Source organism: Bison bison, unplaced genomic scaffold (genome assembly GCF_000754665.1).
Source record: "Bison bison bison isolate TAMUID 2011002044 unplaced genomic scaffold, Bison_UMD1.0 scf7180017864035, whole genome shotgun sequence".
Lineage (NCBI taxonomy): Eukaryota > Metazoa > Chordata > Mammalia > Artiodactyla > Bovidae > Bison > Bison bison.
In genome coordinates, this window is record NW_011494607.1 from 3,791,375 (window position 1) to 3,814,165 (window position 22,791).

A 22,791-nucleotide genomic window follows, 5' to 3' on the forward strand; every position below is an offset into this window, starting at 1 on the left:
AGTTTAAAGAAGAAAGGAAATGAATCACTTATTGCTGTTATCACTGTTGTAATTTTATCACAGTATAATTTTGATTTGGGGTGTGTGTGTGTGTGTTAGTCACTCAGTCATGTCTGACTCTTTATGACCCCATGGTCTGTAGCCTCCCAGGCTCCTCTGTCCTTGGAATTCTCCAGGCAATACTGGAATGGGTTGCCATTCTCTTCTCCAGGGTGTTTTCCCAACCCAGGGATTGAACCTGGGTCTCCTGAATTGTGGGCAGATTCTTTACCATCTGAGCCACCAGGGAGGCCATTGTTGTTAGTTATCCTGGTAGCACTGTCACCCATATGAGGGCAGAGACCATGTCAGTTACCTGCCCTGTCTTCAGTGCTTGGTACATTGAGGTCATCCCTTTGTTTGTTGAACTAGTGCAACACTTATCATTTTCAAGAAATTTGGTTACTTGAATAGGTGTGTGGTTGTCCCAGTCAATCAGGGATAGGATAAATGGAAAGACACCAGTAGCCCTGTTAGTTTGCTAAGTAGGCACAGACAAAATATAACAAACTGAGTGACTTGAAGCACAGAAATTTATTATCTCCCAGATCTGAAGGCTAAACTTTGAGATCAGGCTGTCTTTGGGCTTGAAGAAGAATCTGTTCCATGCTTCTCACCTTTCTTCTGGTGGTTTGCTGGCAGTCTTTGGAGTTGCTTGGCTTGTTGGAAAATCACCCTGATCTCTGACTTCATCTTTATATGACTTTCCTCCTGTATGCTTGTTGGTGTCCAGATTTGCTGATTTTATAAGGACACCCAGTCATATTGGAGAGGAGCCTGCCGGATTCTATTATGACCTCACCTGATTACATCTGCATTGACCCCGTATCCACATAAGGTCATGTTCTGAAGTACTGCAAGACTTTAACATCTGAGTATGAGGGATACACAAGTCAACTCATTACAGATGGAAGTAGTGTGTAGAATGTTTTCCAGCAGCAGAGGGTATGGAATCTTCCAGCAGGGGCTGGGATAGCTTGTCCTAAGACAGATGCTCTTTGGGAAGTTTCTCAGGGAAATAAACTGTTTCTAATACCCTTCCTGCCTTCTGTCTGTGCTGCAGACCCATTTACCAGGTGCAGGTCACTGGCAGCAGGTGCTGTCCCCATTCTTCCTGAGTGTCTTCTGCTGGCCTCTGTGAAGTGGAGGTCAGTTTTCCCATGAGCATCTCTCAGCTGGTCCAGGCTACAGGCATGTCTGACCTGTTTCTGCAGTGAGTGAAGTTGCTGAGTCGTGTCCGACTCTTTGTGACCCCATGGACTGTAACCCCCCCAGGCTCCTCCGTCCATGGGATTCTCCAGGCAAGAATACTGGAGTGGATTGCCATTTCCTACTTCTTCTGCAGTAGGAAGCCACTTTTCCAGAAAAGTCTCTCATGTGAACCCTTCACATCCTAATGCTGTTAAATAAATGAGTCGTTGTTATAGTACAGCAATACTTTATTATTCATTTGATATATTGATGGAGACCAGGGACTGTTTTGGTATGTTTGAAACATAATACATGTTGTTTCCAGCTACATATCTCCCACAGTGAATTGAATGGCTGGCACTCTTCCAGTGAGGTCATTGATTTAAGGTTAAATTCTTTTAGAGTTTCTATTGAAGAGTATATTCTACCCTATTAATAAGACTTCTCCTCTGATTGCCAAGTAAGATGTGTTTGTTTTTTTTTTTCCTATTGACAGAGTTTGGTTTTTAATTTTAATAAAGAAGCAGTTGATTGAGACACTGCCCTGGGATCTTCCACTCTAGCAGGAGAAAGTAAATGACTGTTGGACAAGACCCAGAGAAGTGCCCTATGAGGGCTATAAGGAAAGTGAGATCAGATTTCAGGGAGGGAGACATGGGTTAGGAAAATCAGAGATGCTTTTGTGATAAAGATAAGCCTTGAAACGGTGTTGAGGATTTCAATGGGAAGTGAGGCAGAAGCACACCCAAGTGGAGGGAAATGCATAACTAAGGGTGTAGACACAGAAAAGCTGGAGGTGTGTTCTGGAGCTTAGCCTACGTGTTAAGAGAATTGTAAGAAAGGAGACTATAAAGGCATGTTAGGGAAGATTGCGGAGGACCTTGAAAACCAGGCTGAGAAATGTATTCTTAATTTTGATAGCAGTGTGAACTATTGGAGATGTTTGAATGTGGGAACAGTATGATCAGAGATGGCCTTGGAAAGATCAGTCTGGTGGGTGTAGTGGATTGACATGAGACTAGGAAAGTTTTTAGCTCGTACAAAAGTTCGGGAGGTAATAGATAACCCAGGATGTTGTCAAAGGCAACAAAGTAGGATGAACATGAGACAGATTACTGGTAATTCCTGACACAGTCGTCTAGGAAAGTAGAAGAAAGCACAGGACTAAATGTAATTCTTTTTCTTAATTGTTCTAATTTAAAATATTAATGATACCTTCTTAAATGTATGCCAGATCTAGCTTTGTAGGTCAGAGATAGTGTTCGGACACAAGTTTTAATCTAAAGCTGTACCACAGATCATGGTATAAATTTTTTTTCTCCTTTTTAAAGTATTCTTCATTTTCTAACAATTACACCATTTTTATGTCAGTTCAAATTTCAGCTTGATCAGCCCAAGAGAGACATAAAATGTCTCTATAGAAAATATTTACTTTAGTATGTAATATTTAATATCGGCAGTAGTATAGTGTTAGTTACTCAGTCATGTCTGACTCTTTGCAACACCGTGCACTATAGCCCACCAGGCTCTTTTGTCCATGGAATTCTCCAGGCAAGAATACTGGAATGAATAGCCATTCCCTTCTCCAGGATATTGGATTACACTCTCAGTCCTATCTGACTCTTATGGACACCATGGACTGTAGCACACCAGGCTTCTCTGTCCATGGGATTTCCCAGGTGAGATTACTGGAGGAGGTTGCCATTTCCTCTTCCAGGGGATCTTCCTGACCAAGGGATCAAACCCACATCTCTTGTGTCTTCTGCATTGCAGGCAGATTCTTTATCCATTGAGCCATCAGAGAAGATTTCTACCCCTTTTATCTAGTAACTAACAAAATTATTGGGATTGGCTCTGATCGACACAGTTTTGATCATGTTCTCATTGCTAGAATAGTGGTTCTATTTAGGGGAAAATGGTGTAACTTACTCACTTAAACCGAGGTTACAAGTTCATCCTGTAGCCTAGAGAGGGGCCAGACTGAAGTGTCAGGGAGGATATGACTCCTTGAACAAAAAGTGATGCAGTTGCTGGAAGTAGAGTAGATCTCAGGGATATTAAATCTTATGCCACTACAGAAAGTAGAGTACCTTGCCAAAGTCATAGCTGATGAGAATGGAGCCACTATTTTAACCTAGGCAACTTGATTCTAAGCTGTTATGCTTAAACCACATTGCACTGCTTTCTGTTTTATCATATTCAACTCTAGATTCGGAGAAGGCCATGGCACCCCACTCCAGTGCTCTTGCCTGGAAACTCCCATGGACGGAGGAGCCTGGTGGGCTGCAGTCCGTGGGGTCGTGAAGAGTCGGACACGACTGAGTGGCTTCACTTTCACTTTTCACTTTCATGCATTGGAGAAGGAAATGGCAACCCACTCCAGTGTTCTTGCCTGGAGAATCCCAGGGATGGGGAAGCCTGGTAGGCTGCCGTCTAGGGGGTCACACAGAGTTGGACACGACTGAAGTGACTTAGCAGCAGCAGCAGCAGCAACTCTAGATTGGATCCTGGCTTAGCCTTTGTGCTGTAACCCACTTGTGAGTGCCATTTGTGAACTAATTCATTATGAGATTACAGTGAAGTGCCTACTGCTTGCAGCTCTCCTCTTGTGCTAAATAACATTACTAATTAAAAGTCAGACAGGTTTTTCCATAAGATATTACTGCAAAACCTGAATGAGGATTGAGACTATTTTTATTTTTAGAAATTTAGTGAAGTATAGCTTTTACTTTTTTGTGTGACTTTGTGTATAGTTGTCACTTGGGCTCTAAGTTTTACCTTTCTCTTTCTGTGCATTGGTTCACTCGTGTAAGCGATATTTCTTGGGATCTACTATATGTCATGCACTGTACCAGGTCCTGGGTAGTGACCTGGGTATTTAGAACAGAGGTGGCCCCTGCTGTTGTGGCATTTATAATCTAGTGCAGAACACAAAGCGTTAACCAAGACTGAGGAGTATTGTGAAAGAGAGGTCTGCTGTGTCAAGAGTGAAGATTGTGGAGGACTGAGCAGAGATGAAAGATAAGTGGGTGTTAACTAAAGAGGAAAGGGAACAATATTATAGGTTCCGGAAAAAGCATGTGCAAGGTCTGGATGGTGTGACTGTGTAAGGAAAAAAAAAGGTGTATATGTATACATATAACTGATTCACTTTGCTGTACAGTAGAAACTAACACACTATTGTAAAGCAACTATACTCCAATAAAAATTAATTAAAATAATTTTTTTTAAAAAGCTCAAATGCAACATATAGGTATTCATTGTGAATATGAGGAACTTCAAATTAGTGATACCTGTATTCTTTCTTCTCTCCCTTTTGTTAAAAAGTCAAAAATTTTCTTTCTAAGGCTCACTCACTCTTTTCTAAGTCTTAACCCTTTATGTGCTCCTATCAATTCTCTTCAGCCTCCTCTGTGATCTCAGGCCGTTGTTTAACCATTATTTAAACACAGTTCGTTCTCCCAACAGTTTCTTCCTTTCAATCTTCTCCTCTTAGCCTGGTCCTCTTGGAATTTGCTTCTTCCCCTGGGCTTTCTTCCTCAGCATTTGATATAGGACCTCTGTTAGAACATGTCAGGTTGGTGCAAATGTAATTATGGTTTCACACCATGAATTTTGGGCTTCCCTGGTGGCTCAGATGGTAAAGAATCTGCCTGCAGTGTGGGAGACCTGGGTTCGATCCCTGGGTTGTTAAGATCCCCTGAAGAAAGGAATATTTACCCACTCCAGTATTCTGGCCTGGAGAATTCCATGGACGGAGGAGCCTGGCAGGCTACAGTCCATGCAGTTGCAGAGTCAGACACTACTGAGTGAGTTTTACTTCACCATGAATTTTAAGTCATTATAACTAGGCTCAATCACTTTTTTATTAATAAGAATAGGAACCACTACAGTCAACACATTTTTGCCAACAATAAATAAGTTTGTTTATCCTATAGCATAAAAATTTGTGCTTCAGGACTCTGCGGACTTTTAGAAAGCATTTTCTGCATCCTGCTGGTTGTGGAAGCGTCTTCCCTGCAAAAAGTCATGACATTTGAAGAAATGGTAGTCCGTTGGCAAGAGGTCAGGTGAATATGGTGGATGAGGCAAAACTTCATAGCCTAATTTGTTCAACTTTTAAAGCATCGGTGGTGTGACGTGCAGTTGGGCATTGTCATTGAGATGAATTGGGCCCTTTCTGTTGACCAGTGCCGGCTGCAGGCTTTGCAGTTTTCAGTGCATCTCATCGATTTGCTGAGCATACTTCTCAGATATAATGATTTTGCCAGGATTCAGAAAGCTGTAGTGTATCAACCCAGCAGCAGACCACCAAACAGTGACTATGACCTTTTCTTGGCTCAAGTTTGGCTTTGGAAAGTGCTTTGAAGTTTCTCAGTCCATCTACTGAGCCAGTCGTTACCTTTTTGTTGCACATCACAATCTGATTGATAAAGTATTGTTGCATTGAATAAGAGAAGATGGCACTTCCAAATGATAATTTTCTTGATTTGTGGTCAGCTCATGAAGTACCCACTTATCAATCTTTTTTCCCTTCCAGTTTGCTTCAAATGCCAAACGACCATAGAATGGTCATTAGCAGTTCCTGGGCCAAATGTGTTGTTGATGTTGCAAGTTGTCTTCACTGCTTTATGACCCATTTTGAACTCCAATAAGAAAATCACTCAAATTTGTTTTTTGTCTTAACATAATTTCTATAGTCTAAAGTAAATATAAAATAAACAGCAAGGAATGTCATTAGCAAAAAAACATAAAAGCAAGAAATGTGCATTAAAATTATATGTAACATAACTGTGTTTATTTAGAATGTATTCCAATATCAAATGGCAAATTTCAACAATGCAAAAACTTCAATTACTTTTGTCACCCACTTAATATATTATCTTTTGGGACACTTCATCTATTACTGTCTTTTAATTTAAATTGAGTTTCAGGGTATTAATTTACTGTTTCTCTCCCTACCCCTAGCATCTAGTACAGGGCATGGCTCATGGGTAGTGCTCAGTAAGTATCCTTTGAATCATGTGTAGAACTTTTAAACAACCTTCGGTAGGGATATTTTAATGATTTCACAAAATAGTAACCAGTTGAGAGACTTGTAATTTTGCTATTTCCAGATGATTGGCTCTTGGAGTTAGGAAATATATCAGTTCCTTAATCAAAATATTTGTTATTTCTAGACAGTTTTCTAATATATTCTATGGTCAGTTATTCATTTTGGGGTCTCATAGAATGTAAACTGCAGCCTGATGGAGCTCATATGTTATCTTTCCATGTACAGCTTCATGTTGTCTTCTGCAGGCTTTGCACTTGGCAGGGGTTAAATAAATATTGGAGGTTTCTTCAGGGCCATTTTTTGTCATTAATATTTTCAGTTAAACCTTTTATTTTGAAAAAGTTTCAAACTTACAAAAAAAAACAACAAACAGTTGTAAAGGTGATGCAGTGATCTCTAGAAATCCTTCACCTGTCCTGAGTCAGCCATTATTGACATGTTGTTGTTGTTATTGTGTTTGACTTTTTGTGACCCCATGGACTGCACCATGCCCAGCTTCCCTATCCCTCACTATCTCTTAGAGTTTTCCCAAGTTCATGTCCATTGATCAGTGGTGCCATGCAACCATCTCATCCTCTACTGCCCTCTTCTCCTTTTGCTTTCAATTTTTCCCAGTACCAGAGTCTTTCCAGTGAGTCAGCTCTTTGCATCAGGTGAGCAAAGTATTGGAGCTTCAGATTCAGCAAAACCCCTTCCAGTGAGTATTCAGGGTTGATTTCCTTTAGGATTGACTGGTTTGATCTCCTTACAGTCCAGGGAACTCTCAAGAGTCTTCTCCAGCACCATAGTTCAAAAGCATCAATTCTTCGGCACTCCACCTTCCTTACTGTCCAGCTCTCACATCCATACGTGACTACTAGGAAGACCATAGCTTTGACTGTATGGACCTTTGTTGGCAAAGTGATGTCTTTGCTTTTTAATACACAGTCTAGGTTTGTCATTGCTTTCCTTCCAAAAAGCAAGTGTCTTTTAATTTCATGGCTGCAGTCACCATCCACAGTGATTTTACAGCCCAAGAAGAGAAAATCTGTCACTGCTTCCACTTTTTCTGCTTCTATTTGAAGTGAAGGGATCAGATGCTGTGATCTTAGTTTTTTTCATATTGAGTTTTAAGCCAGCTTTTTCACTCTCCTCTTTCACCCTCATCAAGAGGCTCTTTACTTCCTCTTTGCTTTCTGCCATTAGAGTGGTATCATCTGTTGTTGACATGAAAGTGAAAGTGAAGTTGCTCAGTTGTGTCTGACTCTTTGCGACCCCATGGGCTGTAGCCTACCAGGCTTCTCTGTCCATGGGATTTTCCAGGCAAGAGTACTGGAGTGGGTTGCCATTTCCTTCTCCAGGAGATCTTCCCAAGCCAGGGATTGAACCCGGGTCTCCTGCATTGTTGACATAGTCATCATTACATTTTAATGAATCCATTTTATCTTCACTGTTAACTTATTCCTTATACTTTTTTGTCATCTTTGTTTTAGTCATTACACTAAGGGTTTATGATACTCATTTTTAATGTATCACAGTCTACCTTCAAACAGTATTATACCATTTTACATATAGTATAAGAGTGTATAGGCTATACTTCCATTTCTTTCTCTTGTGTCCTGTCTAATCCTTATTATTTATTCTGCATACTCTATACATCCTGCAATATATTACAGTTTTTGCTTAGACCGTCACTTATCTTTTAAAGAGATTAAGAAAATGAAAAAAGTTACCCATATTTTTACCATTTTCAGTGCTTTTTATTTCTTTGTGTTGATCCAGATTTCCCTTAAAGACTTGACTTTCACATTTCTTGTAGTACAGGTTTTCTGGCAACGAATTTTCAGCTTTTCTTCATCTGACAATGTCATTGTTTTGCCTTCATTTAGGGATGTGTTATCATTGAGTGTAAAATTCTAGGTTCAGCCATTTATCTTCCTCAGCACTTTAAAAATATCACACCATCTTCTAGTTTGCATAGATGAGAACTCTGTTGTTATTCTTAACTGTTTTCCTGTAGGATATAAGGTTTCTCTCTCCTCTGCCTGCCTTTAAAATTTTGCTTTGTTTTTCAGCAGTTTGACTATTAATATATATTTTTTATATTTTCTACTTCAGTCAATGAAGTCACTCGGTCGTATCAAACTTTTTGCAGCCCCATGGACTGTAGCCCACCAGGCTCTTCCATCCATGGGATTTTTCCAGGCAAGAGTACTGGAGTAGGTTGCCATTTCCTTCTCCAGGGGATCTTCCTGACCCAGGGATCGAACCCAGGTCTCCCACGTTGCAGGCAGACGCTTTACCCTCTGAGCCACCAGGGAACTACTTGGAGTTCTCTAAATTAATTTTGGGAAGTTTGGGGCCATTATCTCTTCAAGTACTTCTACTCATTACTTCTTTTGGGATTCCAGTTGCATATGTGTTAGTCTATATTATCCCATAGCTCTAAAAGGCACCATTCTGTTGTTTCACTCATTTTTTCTTTGTGTTTCAATTTAATCATTACTGTTGACTTTTCTTCCAGTTTACTTATTCTTTCCAGTTTACTTTTTCTTTCTTCTACTGTATCCAGTCCGCTGATTCACCCTTCAGAGGAATTCATCTTTCATCTCTGTGCTGAACATTTATTAAGTGTCAACCTTATTTTCTATTAGATCTTCTAATATATTAAAAGTTATTTCAGTGTCTCTATCTGACAAGTTCCAATATATGCATCATCTCTAAGTGTGTCTGTTGTTATTTTTCTCTCTTGACAGTGGTTTTTATCATTTTGAAAAATGTTTCTTGTAATTTTTTGATTGAGTGTTACACATTGATTATAGATGAAGAGTAGAACCTTAGATGTTTATATTCAGAACTCATATACCTTTTCTGGTAATTAGGATGAGTCAGTCTAGTTTGTTGAGCTAAGTTTGGGGTGGTGGTTGCCGTTACCATAGGTGTACCACTGACTTCAGATTCCTCTCGTAGTAGGTTAGTACTACCTTGTTTTTGATGTGAAGCCTTCAGTGTTGGAGGACTTTTTTAGTTGCTCCTGTACCACTCTTTGGAGAAGGCAATAGCACCCCACTCCAGTACTCCTGCCTGGAAAATCCCATGGATGGAGGAGTCTGGTAGGCTGCAGTCCACGGGGTCACTAAGAGTCAGACACGACTGAGCGACTTCGCTTTGACTTTTCACTTTCATGCATTGGAGAAGGAAATAGCAACCCACTCCAGTATTCTTGCCTAGAGAATCCCAGGGACGGGGGAGCCTGGTGGACTGCCGTCTAAGGGGTCGCACAGAGTCGGGCAAGACTGAAGCGACTTAGCAGCAGTAGCAGCAGCAGTACCACTCTTAGCTGACAGCTTGGCCTATATACTTATGAAGTGTCTCTCATCACATTCTTGCCCCCTCCCAGGGGCAGACCGCTTTTACTTGTTTGATGTAAGATTTAGGTGCTGGAAGGAGTTTTGCAGTTTTCCTGTTAGAACCTCAATCTTAGGCCAGTTCTGTTACCTGAGCCCCAAGGGCAGAGCTTTCTCAGTGATTCTGTCACTTCCCCACTGTCTCTGACTCAGTGCAGGGTTTAAGAATGCAGGGAGATTCTTGTCTGTGGCAGCTGAGCTTTGCTCTGTATCAGAAGGGGAGGAGGAGGAGAGCAGGGCAGAGGGTGTGGGGCTGAGCAGTTTCCCCACCTGTCTTCCAGTGCTAGAAGACATCTGGTTCATATCTGCATAGAATCTGGCCTGAGTGGGCTTTCTGTCCCTCCTCCAGTGTTTGGCTTGCATTTGCCTCACGTCAGTGCAGAGTAAAGGAGGATGTGTGTTTCCTGCTCTTTCCAACAGCAGCTAACCTTTGCCTGCTGTCAGTGCAGGGACTCGCATATGCGAGGCTTTATTATCCCTACCCAGCAGCAGACTGCTTTTGCTACCTGTTAGGGTTGATCTGTGACATCGGTGAATTTCTTGCTCCTTCCCCAGTAGACGATCATCACCTTGCGCTCCAGCAGGCCTAAAATGTAAATGAACTTGTCTTGGTTCTCCTGCTCTAGCCGCAAGTCTTAGAGCAGGTACTATGCACCTGGACCAGGTGGGCCTTTCTCAAATCCGCCCTGTTCACACTTTTTCATGATCATCTCATGAGGTACAGGATCATGAAAAAAGAATTGAGTGGGTGCAGAGTCCCCTTGTGTCTGGGCCTCTTGGAGTTTTAAATTGGCATACTTGGCCCTAAAAGAGTTGGTTAAAATTCAGTTTTTATAGCAACATTTCTTTTTTGTTTTTTCTATTTTGGTCATGCTGCACAGCATGTGGGACCTTAGTTCCCCAACCAGAAATCGAACCCACACCCTCTGCCGTGGAAGTGCAGTGTCTTAACCACTGGACCACCAGGGAAGTCCTGGCAACATCTCTCTTTGCTGTGGTCTGTCAAAGGTGATGAGAAGTGGTTCGTGTGTCCCATTTCCTCAAAGGGCCTTGTCATCCTGTGGAATTTAGAGTCCTAACTACTGCACCACCAGGGAAGCCCACAGCATTACATCTTAATTAATCTTTGCAGCTTGCTTGTTTTGGAAAATAGGAAATAACTCAAAGCATAAGAACATAGTTGGCCTTTTTTTTAGTAGCAGGGCAGTTCAGAGCTGGGGTAACTCTCATTGGTAGCCCTAAGGCACAGACAGGGAAATTATCACATGGAATAGGAAAGAGGGGGTTGGAAAACTGATCCTTTAGAGATAGGATGCCTTGCTTAATGCTGTTGTGTGTTGTAAATCAGTTTAAGAATAGTAAAGGTAACTGTTGTTAATAATGTTTGGTCATTATTCTTTCTAGGAAAAGTTTGTGGATTTTTTCCCCCAAATACTCAAGTGTAACTGACTCCTCAGACTGCTGGTTAATTTTTAATACTTTTACACATCAATTTCCTTTTAGTTAAATGTCAGAACTATTTTTCCTAGTACTAATAATGTCACATAATAATGTCACATTAGATGACCTTTGATAACTTTGCAGTTGACCTTCTGAAGTGCTGGAGACCTTTATTACGCTCCATTTCAGTTTTCCTGGGCAAACTAAGGCATCCAGACCAGATTATTTTAGCCCTTTTCCTAACTGGGCTGGCCATCATTGAAGTTGTTTGGTGCAGTTTGAATTTCTAAGTTATATTCAGGACAGTTGCTACCTGATTCTCATGTCTCTGAGGTAGTGCTGGTCTCATTTCTAGTCTCCTCGCCCCCCTCCTTAAAAATTGTGCAGCAGAACTTGACAGTAAGTACTTAAGATACTATTTTTTTTTTTTTTTACAAAATGTGTGTTTATTTATGTATTTTGGCTATGCTGGGTTTTCGTCATGGCACGTAGGCTTCTCTAGTTGAAGTGCACATGCTTAATTGCCCTGCGGCACATGGGATCTTAGTTCCCCAACCAGGGATTGAACCCCAAATCTCCTGCATTGGAAGGTGGATTCTTAACCACTGGACCATCAGGGAAGTCCCAATATAATAATTTTAATTGTAGAGGCTTTGGTCAAATGTTCTGCCCCTTCATGGTGACAGTAATGGCCCAGAAAGCTGAATGGAAGTTCCATGTGTTCAGACAGAACATTTTTTTATGAATTGACTCAGGGCAGTAGCAGGAAGGGCTTCCCTGGTGGCTTAGACGGTAAAGAATCCACCTGCAATGTGGGAGACCTGGGTTCCATCTCTGGGTTGGGAGGATCCCCTGGAGGAGGGCGTGGCAACCCACTCGGGTATTCTTGCCTGGAGAATCCCCCTTGGACAGAGAAGCCTGGCAGGCTACAGTCCATGGGGTTCGCAAAGAGTCGGACACGACCGAGCAACTAAGCACAGTGGCAGGGATCCCCAGCCTCCTTTGTCTAAGTCTTTTTCTTTTAGGCTACAATTTTCCAATCATCTGCAAATGTTCTGCTGTGATGGGTGGTAGGAGGTGGATCCTGTTAATATTTTGACACATGATCTTTTACTTCTTGTTTTCAGTTCAGGCCTCTCCTCCACTAACTGTGCTGTTTCCCTGAGGGTGCTGTATCTCATTGCCCTAGGGAGTAAGCCTACACTTCTTGTGGATTTAGGTAGGGAGGGGCTTATTACTTGGTTGTATGGGATGCAGGAGAGGATTTAAGCATCATATTGCTTTTTATATTGAATTGTAGACCATCCTACATGCTCACTTTCAGAACTACCTGGGGTTTCTGATTACTTCACCTTTTGAGGGTTCTGTTGCACATACTGGCTCCCCTCCAGTTTACACATAGGCTTTATTTCACCTTTCTTCACTCTGTTAATTATATTATTGCTTATCATTTGCTTGTCAGTCTTCCAAAATTTTATTGTTGTCTTCTCCTCTTCAAATTTCTGTGCCTCTGTGGTTTTATGTCTTATTTATTCTTTGTAGTCATTAGAAAGATTTGAGGAGTGTGAGAGGCAAATGAGTGCTTTTAATCTGGAAGTCCTAAAATACTCTATTATCCAAAACCTTGCAAGCCAACATTCTGTTTATTGTTCTTAAATACCAAGGCCTCCAAATGATTTACTTTTAATCATTATAAAATCCATTTGTCTTTCATTACTTTCTTTTCCATTTGTCTCGATTGAAAGTAGCAAGTTAATTGCCTAGTTTTCTAAAATAATGTGCAGAGTTCTGCTCTTGTTACAGCTGATTAACTCCTTTTGGGCTAACAGTCCTGCAGATACCAATGATAAACTCAGGACAACATATTAAAAAAAAAAAAAGCTATCAAAAAAACACTGGTGAGCAACCAAAAGCAGACAGAAACTAGAGGGTAAGGTTCATCTGTACTTGTAAGAAGGAATTATCACTGGGTGAATTGCCATTTCTTATGGCATTTAACTTGAGGTCATGCCCAGTTTGGTACTGTGAAGGGTGACTAAAATTTAGATGTAGACCCCCAGTCTTGGCTTGAAGAGTTTGGAGTTTGACTCCAGTCAAGTTAAATGCCTGCTGAAATAGTCAATAACCTTTGGAGAAATGTGACAGAATCCAGAATTTGTCTGGCTTAAAGAACTAGATGACACAATTTGTAGCATTTGCACTAACTGAAAAATGAGGAATACAGAAAAAATGATCCAGAGAGGAGTATAAGCTGTCTAAATCTTGCATATGGACAAACTCTGGGCAGCCTAACTAAGGCTAAAAGGATTGAACAGAGGTTTTAGTTTTCATTCCCCCACAGGGGAAACAAGAGTTTGGAGTTTGACTCCAGTCAAGTTAAATGCCTATTAAAATAGGCAATAATCTTTGGAGGAATGTGACAGAATCCAGATTTTCTACAACATATTATTTACAATGACCAGAATATAATCCAGAGTTTCTAGACATGCTCAAGGAAAAGGACAACTCTTTGAGATTGACCCTGAGGTGACCCATATGTTGAATTTAGTTCACAAGGATTTTAAAGTACCTATTATGACAATACTCAAGGAAGTAGAGCAACATAGATTATATAATAAATGAACAAATATGAAATCTCAGAAAGTCTCATCATTTTTCATAATGAACAAATAGACTATAAAAAATGGGAATGTAGACCTGAGAAGTGCTATATATGAAGCAAAACATTTTATCAAATAGGCTTAATAGCAGAGTGGAACTAACAAAAGGAAGCTTAGTGAACTTGCAGATAGATTAATAGGAATTATCCAGTCTGTAGAACAGAAAGGAAAATGACCCAAAGTAAAATGAATGGAGGCTCAGGGACCTCTGAGATAAAATAAAAATGTCTAATATATGTTTATTGGCAATTCCAGAAGGAAGGGAATGGGAGAATGGTACAGAAAAGTATTTAAAGAAATATTGGCCAAAATTGGTGAAAGGCCTAAAATTATCAATTCAAAATGAAAGAAAGTGAAAATTGCTCAGTCGTGTCCAATGCATTTCGACTCCATAGACTGTACAGCCCACGGAATTCTCCAGGCCAGAATACTGGAGTGCGTAGCCTTTCCCTTCTCCAGGAGTATCTTCCCAACCCAGGAGTTGAACCCAGATCTCCCACATTGCATGCAGATTCTTGACCAGCTGAGCCACCAGAGAAGCGAAGCATGACAAATCCACTCATGATCAATACAAAGAAAATCACATAGGGGCATGTTATATTCAGACTGCTGAAAGCCAAAGATAAAGAGAAAATCTTGAAAATAACCAGAAGTAAAACAGCTGGACCCTATAAAAAAAAGATTGCTGAAGATTTAAAAAAAAAAACAAAAAACCATCAACTCTAAATTCTGTATCATTAAAGCTACTTTAAAGATACAAATGAAATAAAGATGAACTTTTTTGGATAAACAAAAACTAAGAATTTAGTATCAGCAGACCTATACTACAAGGAGCTCTAAAGGAAATCCATCAGGTTAAAGGCTAATGATACCAGATGGAAACTCAGATCTTTAGGAGATAGTAACTATGTGAGGAAACAAGGATTAGTCTTTTGTCCCCTTATCTTTTAAAATATACATGACTTTTTCAAGCAAAAACTATAACATTGTGTTGTAGAGCTCCTTAAAGTGGCAGGAATGGAGTGTGGTAAATGGTTCTTATATTACATGTGAAGGGGTTACAACATTAACTGAAGTAAACTAGTTAAGCTTAAGGATATATATTGTAAGTAAATCAGAAAGTGAAGAGGAACTAAAAAGCCTCTTGATGAGAGTGAAAGAGGAGAGTGAAAAAGTTGGCTTAAAGCTCAACATTCAGAAAACAAAGATCATGGCATCTGGTCCCATCGCTTCATGGGAAATAAGATGGGGAAACAGTGGAAACAGTGTCAGACTTTATTTTTGGGGGCTCCAAAATCACTGCAGATGGTGACTGCAGCCATGAAATTAAAAGACACTTACTCCTTGGAAGAAAAGTTATGACCAACCTAGATAGCATATTGAAAATCAGAGACATTACTTTGCCAACAAAGGTCCTTCTAGTCAAGGCTATGGTTTTTCCAGTGGTCATGTATGGATGTGAGAGTTGGACTGTGAAGAAGGCTGAGCACTGAAGAATTGATGCTTTTGAACTGTGGTGTTGGAGAAGACTCTTGAGAGTCCGTTGGACTGCAAGGAGATCCAACCAGTCCATTCTAAAGGAGATCAGCTCTGGGTGTTCTTTGGAAGGAATGATGCTAAAGCTGAAACTCCAGTCCTTTGGCCACCTCATGCGAAGAGTTGACTCATTGGAAAAGACTCTGATGCTGGGAGGGATTGGGGGCAGGAGGAGAAGGGGACGACAGAGGATGAGATGGCTGGATGGCATCACCGACTCGATAGACATGGGTTTGAGTGAACTCCGGGAGTTGGTGATGGACAGGGAGGCCTGGCGTGCTGTGATTCATGGGGTCGCAAAGAGTCGGACACGACTGAGCGACTGAACTGAACTGAATGCCTACAACAGTCTCTTAAAATATAGTGCTAAGAGGTATATTAAAAACCCATAGATGAAATAAAATGAAATTCTAAAAAAATATTTGGTTAGCCCAAAAGAAGTCTCTGAAAGAGGAATAGAGACACAAACAGAAAACTTGGAGGAAAAAAAAAAAAAAGAAAACTTGGGTCTGGGGAGAGAGGCTAATAAGATGGTAGCTCTAAATTCAGTCACATCAGTAATTAAGTGTAAATGTAAATTTTTAATGAAAGAGATTTTCTATGTGTATATGTGTATCAAGACCCAACTACATGATGCGAGATATGCTTTGAATATAAAAGACAAGAGTTGAAAGTAAATGTGTAGGATAAACTATACTATGTGAAAAGTAAATATGTGGAATTCCATGAAGGTCCAATGGTTAGGACTTGGTGCTTTCATTCCCTGGGCCCAGGTTTGACCCCCTAGTCAAACCTGGGCCCAGGGGTTCAGGATGGGGAACACGTGTACGCCTGTGGCGGATTCATGTTGATGTGTGGCAGAACCAATACAATATTGTAAAGTAATTAGCCTCCAATTAAAATAAATAAATTGAAATTAAAAAAAATAGTTTCATTATTTTATCTCTAAAATAAAATAATGAAAATAATGTGCAGTTTCTTTACTGAACACAAGATGGCAGAGTAGTCACAATACTTGCAAAAATGGAGCTGTGCATTGAATTCAATGAAATATGCCATATTTTACTATGTGAACACACCTTTTTTCCTTCATTTATTTTAGAGCCAAAAAAATGAACGGTGGTGATTAGTGTAATACATAGGCATATTACAGTATAGTGTCATAATAGTTTGTACATGTGTGATAAACATTAAATAAATTTTTGTTGGATGGATGTAATATGGGGCTTTGGAGTTACATTTGGTTTTGAATTTTAAAACAAAAATTATTTTAAAATCTAATTATAAAAATACCACTTTTCCTTAGTAGCAGTAGTTCTCAGACTTTTTGGTTTTAAGATCCCTTTACTCCTTTAAAAATTATTGAGGACCCCAAAGAACTTTTGTTTATGATGTTCATATCTATTGATATTTAGAAATTGAAAGAATTTCTTAATTTAATAAAAAAATAAATTTACTGTATATTATCATAAATAATAATATTTTCATGAAAAATAACTATGTTTTCCAAAACAAAACATAGTGAATAAGTGGCATTGTTTCACATGTTGGCAGAAATCTTTAATGTATGGCTTTGTAGGTGACAACTATATTCTGACATCCCCTTCTGTTTTTAATCTTATGCACTTGTGAAAGAATGAGATTTTTAGAAAGGCAGGCAGCATCTTAGTTTCACTTTGAAAAAGTTTTGATCTTGGACCACTGAAAGAGTCTTGAGCTGTGGGGGAGCCCCTCAACTGTACTTTGAAACTCCCTGACTTATAGAACAAAGAAAAAATGAAACATTATCAGTACAGTGTGTGGCCTGAGCCATGGGGATACAGTTCCCTCCTCATTGGTGGGCTGTAAAGGGTTCACATATATTGTTACCCAACCTGAAAAATTGTGAGAGCCTCCTCTGGGAGATAGATTAATAGATATAATACATCACTTGAGTCTTACATTGTTCTCTGTCGTCTAGAACTAGGAGTTAAGAATAGTTTGAAGCATGCTGAATTCCAGTTCTGAGTTCAGTTATTTGAGATATGAGGTGTGATTCAGGTTCTCTAGGTGGCAAAACACTTTTCCTCTCTAACCAGAGTTGGAGAAGTGACTAAAAAAAGAGCTCTCTGGAACTAGAAACTTCACCCATTGCTGCAGAGAACAGAAGATGATCTGGCAGTTGAACACAGATTGCCATATGACCCAAGAAATTCAATCCAATGTATATACTCAAGAGAAATACAAATATATGTCCACATAAAGACATGTACACAAATGTTCATAGCAGCATTATTCATCATAGCTAAAAAAGTGGAAACAACTTAAGTGTTCCTGAGCTGATGGGTGGATAAATAAAATGTGATCCATCCATACATGGACTATGATTCAGCCATAAAAAGGAATGAAGTATTGATACGTGCAGCAGCATGGATGAATGTTGAAAATAGTATACTAAATGACAGAAGGTAAACACAAAAGATGACATATTGTGTGATTCCACTTATGTAAAATGCCCAAAGTATGTAAGTCTAAAGAGACAGAAAGTACCTTTGTGATTACCCAGGGCCGGGGAGGATGAGAGAATTGCTCCCTGAAGAATGTTTCTGCATTTTGTTAAATTGTGGTATGTATTATATGGTCCATGACCCCTATATAGGGACTCATAATTTTTCACAGTATCAGTATCAAAAACTTGAAGGGAGTCTCCCCTTTAAAGAACTGATGAGTCTCTGTTTGTTTGTTTCCATTTTAAAACTTTTTAAGATCAAATCATGAGACTTCTATAACTAGTATCTCTTTTATCCTTAGCTCTTAGGAACTTCAGGATCACTTTTAATTGCTTAGTCATAGTAATATTGTTAGGTTTGGCAACTGGTATGTTTTCTGTTACACTTTTTAAAATTTGTACACACAAACTTACACAAGCTTGAGATTAATGTATTATGATAAGACGCCCATAGTAGCAGTTGGGGTTTAAATTACCACAAATTTAAATGTACATGAGAAACCAGAGGCAGTGTTTGCTAAGATGGAAGAGCTCTTTGCATGTAAAATGGCAACATTAGTATTCAGGTTATACCTGAAATGATATTGAAATGTCTCCCATCAATAACGTTCAGGTAACAAAAGACATATTAATACATCTCTGGTCTATAAGTTGTAAAGACTGTCATTCTGTGATTTATTTGATAATTTTGAAGTGGCTAGTTTTTATTCTAGGAACTTATGTGAGAGCTCAGAGTTCCAGATATATAACATAAACAAGATAATTTAGTTGAAAATGTTAGAACAGATACCGCCAGTGCATTGCCTAAAGAGGTCAGTGTAGCTGTTTTTCTGAGTGTGCTTCCAATTGCACTGCAGCTCTGCTAGGCTGAATGAGCTATAAAATGTACCCCCTGAATGTTGCTATGGCATTTTTATTGGTATATTTAAACGTTAAAGTGTATGTTCCCAATGGAACTGATTTAGTTTTAGTAAGTGACTCCTCCTCCTCTTTTTTATCCCCCAGCTTCATTGAGATACATTTGACCTATAACATTGTGTTAGTTTAGGGTGTACAACATTATGCTTTGGTATGTGTATATGTTGTGAAATTAAGTTGCTGTTCTTCACAGTAGTCAGCCAGTCCATTTCTTCGATCTACTCCTGGTTGGGGTTTAAAAAACAAAATACAAAAAATAAAATATCAGCACAAAGGAGGGGATAGACAGGTAGGTAAGTCAGTAAGTAGCCTCCTTAAATCTCCCTCTACCACTGAAAGTCATCCGTGTAAATAATCTAAAAGCAACCGTTGGGCTATGACTAGAGGATCTTGGTCTCAGCCGAGTTTCGCACCATTTGGGATTGATGTTTCATGAATCCCTTCCTACCCATCCTTGTTCTTAATGTTATTATTAGGATTTAGGTTTTGCAAAATTTATTAGTAGCCTAGCATTAATGAGATTGTATCTTGGGGTCCATAAATACTATTCATTTATAGTTAGAGGGCAGTCAGCTGTGTAAATCTGCCACACCTGAACAAAAAAAATAGAGCTTTAGAAAGACATTATGTCATTTTAAAATTTAGAAAGTTGCAAAATTCTAAAAGTCAAGTGGTAAGAACTCATGGGAGACAAATCTTGCGCTTTAGAAAGTGCTATTTAAAAGTCATGCAGGGTGCAGATTTGTTATTGTTTAGTTGCTAAGTCATGTCTGACTCTTGGCAACCCTATGGACTATAGCCTGCCTGGCTCTTCTGTCCATGGGATTTTTCAGACAAGAATACTGGAGTGGGTTGCCATTTACTCCTCCAGGGGCTCTTCCTGACCCAGGGATTGAATCCAAGTCTTTTGCACTGCCTGCAGTGGCAGGCAGATTCTTTACTGCTGAGCCATCTGGGAAGCCCATGGTGTAAATAGAATACAGTAAAGCATGAAGGAAAAGCATAAAGCTAGGTTCTTTGTGACTGTTTTCTTCTGCCACAGTCAGGGGTCCAAGTTTTAGTTGGTAGGAAATGCTTTTGAAAAAAAAAAATGGAAAGAGATAAGAGGGAAGAAGAAAAAGAGGGAAGAGAGTTTCTGAACCAGGGGAGATGCATTTTAGGACAGGTTTGAAAGTCTCATAATTAGCAAATTACTAATACTGCCAAATGTGGTTGGATCTAACATTTCTTGGGCTTTAATTCCACACAGTGAGGGATTTTATAAGCATTCCTAGTTTTGTCCATTTGAAGGGGATGAGAAGTTCTTCAGGTCTGGAGTCCATCAAAAAGGAGGGTAGATTATGAGAGGATGAGGGTCGATCTAAAGAACTGGGAGGCAGTCAAGAACACATGTGGGAGATACAAGGCTCTCTGTGCTGATCAGGGACAGCTGTTAAACTGCCTGGTCATCTCTCTGCTGTTGCTGAAACACATGGATTTCCATCAGAAGATTAGATGATCGTGTGTTATAGATTTCATGTTCCTGAGAAACACTAGAACTCTGAATGTTTGGAATGCATTCTCTGTCTTTAAAAACCTATTGGAAATAACTCTGATCCTAATCATTACTTCCTTGGACTGCAAGGAGATCCAACCAGTCCATTCTGAAAGAGATCAGCCCTGGGATTTCTTTGGAAGGAATGATGCTGAAGCTGAAACTCCAGTACTTTGGCCACCTCATGCGAAGAGTTGACTCATTGGAAAAGACTCTGATGCTGGGAGGGATTGGGGGCAGGAGGAGAAGGGGATGACAGAGGATGAGATGGCTGGATGGCATCACTGACTTGATGGATGTGAGTCTGAGTGAACTCCGGGAGTTGGTGATGGACAGGGAGGCCTGGTGTGCTGCAATTCATGGGGTCGCAAAGAGTCAGACATGACTGAGCGACTGAACTGAACTGAACTGAATCATTACTTCAGACATCTGTGGTCTGTGGGACTTCGGAGCATTAAACAATAGCAAAAATTCCTTCTAAATTGGCTGGGAAAGGTTTATGGGGAAGGAGAGAGGAGGGTGCTCTACCAGTTTCCCCCCACCCCTATTTTCCTGACTTATTTGGAGGACTGCTGAAAGAGAGATTTTGTGAATTTACCTCTTTTTGTTGCCTAAATTTCCTTTAAGTAATTTTATAAAGCAATTCAGACTGGCTGATTATTTTCCAAAATTAAATTGGTGGGGAAACTGCAGTACCCTTCTTGGGTTTGAAATTTAACTACTTCCCTTCAAAGGTGATTATATAGAATGAACATCTTAAATTATCTGAGTTTTTTTAAATTCATGGAAGTCATTACATAAAGAAGGATTAGTCCTGGAAATAAGAAAACCAGTTGTTCTCCTTGCACTCTTGAGGTGTCTTGAAAGGCTAGGTTTGTCTACTATCTAGTTTTCAAATAAAGGATTAAAAGAAGTTCACTTCCTTGGGAAGGCTATTCAGTGAGCTCTTCTCCTCTATTTGTTACTTCTATTCTTCCTTCTTCTTAAAAGATAAAAATGTACCAGAAGGTGGACTCCTTCCAGGGTCCAGGAGTGGACTCTTGTCTAACACTGGGAATGAATCGTCCAAGGAGACACATGCACTGACAGAGCAAAAGACGTCATTGGAAAGGGGAACCTGGGCGGGAGAGAGCAGGGTGAGAGAACCCAGGAGGACTGCTCTGCCATGTGGCTCACAGTCTCAGGTTTTATAATAATAAGGTTAGTTTTCCAGCTTGTCTCTGGCCAATCGTCTTACTTGTGCCTGTGATTGCATCTCTTAGTCAAGATGGTTTCCAGTGCAAGGGTTTCTGGAAGGTTGGCAGGCGGGTGTCTCCTTACCCCTTATGCTCTCTCCTGAATTCTTCCAGCTGGCAGCAGTTTTGTCAGTTCTGGGTTCCATGTTGTGAGATAACACTCAAGCGGTTATTATCCTGCCTGGCCACGGCAGGAATGTTTCTGTCAATGGTTTCCTAACAAAAATATAGTTAAATATATGAACAGATGAAATAAGTATTTGGGGAAGATGAAAGAATTCCTAAGATTTAAACAGTAATCTTGGTTCCTTGAACAAGTGCAGAAAAGAACTGCTTGCTTTCACAGAGTGTGCCTCAGTGACCCAGTCCCCATCTCTCATCCTTTGCTGAGATGATCGATTTATGGATGACAGCTCCATTCCTTTTCATCAGATTCTCCTGCCAGGACAATAGAGGATGATGTGATAATATGAGAGAGAGAGGTTGGGGGAGAGGGATGGGAAGAGAGAGAACTTTTAAAATATTAAATTCAGTGTTGCATGATTTTTTGTGTGTGTTGGGAAGCAGTTCTCTTATAGGTCTTTTGCACATCTTGCAAGCCGAGGCACTGACTCTGTCTTATTCTAGCCCCCTTTTCAGAAATTTTTGCACGGTGATCATCCTTCAGTGGTACAGGTAATGTTTCCTTCTAGAGCAAAGAAAGGAGAGATTTGTTTACTGTTCAGTATAAACAGAGATCATGTCTGCCTCCAGAACAAAGGGCAGGTGTATTTACTGCCCCTTATAAAAGGTTCGAGGCTTCCTATGCTCAAGGTTCCTTTTCCATCATGCAGCACATTGAGTGTACAGCTGCTTATCCGGCCCTCTTCACAAAGCTCTGTGGGAACTGGGGCTTGGGAAACTTACATAGGTGCCGAATTTTCTAGTTACTGCTGCTGATGTAAGTACTCAGCTATCCTTTGTCTCTAACCTAGGAGTCTCGTGTTTTCTGTCAGGACCCATGAAACCAGTAGCCTAACTTGTTAGCCTGCAAGTATGGTGAAACCTCAGACCCTTTATATCCTTAATACTTCTGAGTAACGGTTTGTTAAGTGGGAGGTATTTGGAAAAATTTATTAAAACATCTACTTTGTACATCTACTTTGTACAGTTTTTAAGAAGTTCATTTAGGGTATTATTTCTCCTTATTTGATGTAGGCTTTGTTTATAATGTCAGCCCATATATGGAGTATCATCCTGGTGGAGAAGATGAACTTATGAGAGCAGCAGGATCAGATGGCACTGACCTTTTTGATCAGGTAAGGTGCT

At 40.0% G+C, this 22,791-nt stretch overlaps 1 protein-coding gene across 2 annotated transcripts in view; it reads left to right on the plus strand.

Moving 5' to 3' along the window:
* The window catches only part of LOC104984749 (cytochrome b5 reductase 4), a 117,011-nt gene that overhangs the window by 10,057 nt on the left and 84,163 nt on the right, over positions 1–22,791 (plus strand). For both annotated transcript variants that reach the window (XM_010834654.1, XM_010834655.1), the window contains exon 3: positions 22,681–22,781. In XM_010834654.1, the coding sequence (XP_010832956.1) occupies positions 22,681–22,781 (101 nt within the window). The remainder of the gene's footprint in view (positions 1–22,680; positions 22,782–22,791) is intronic.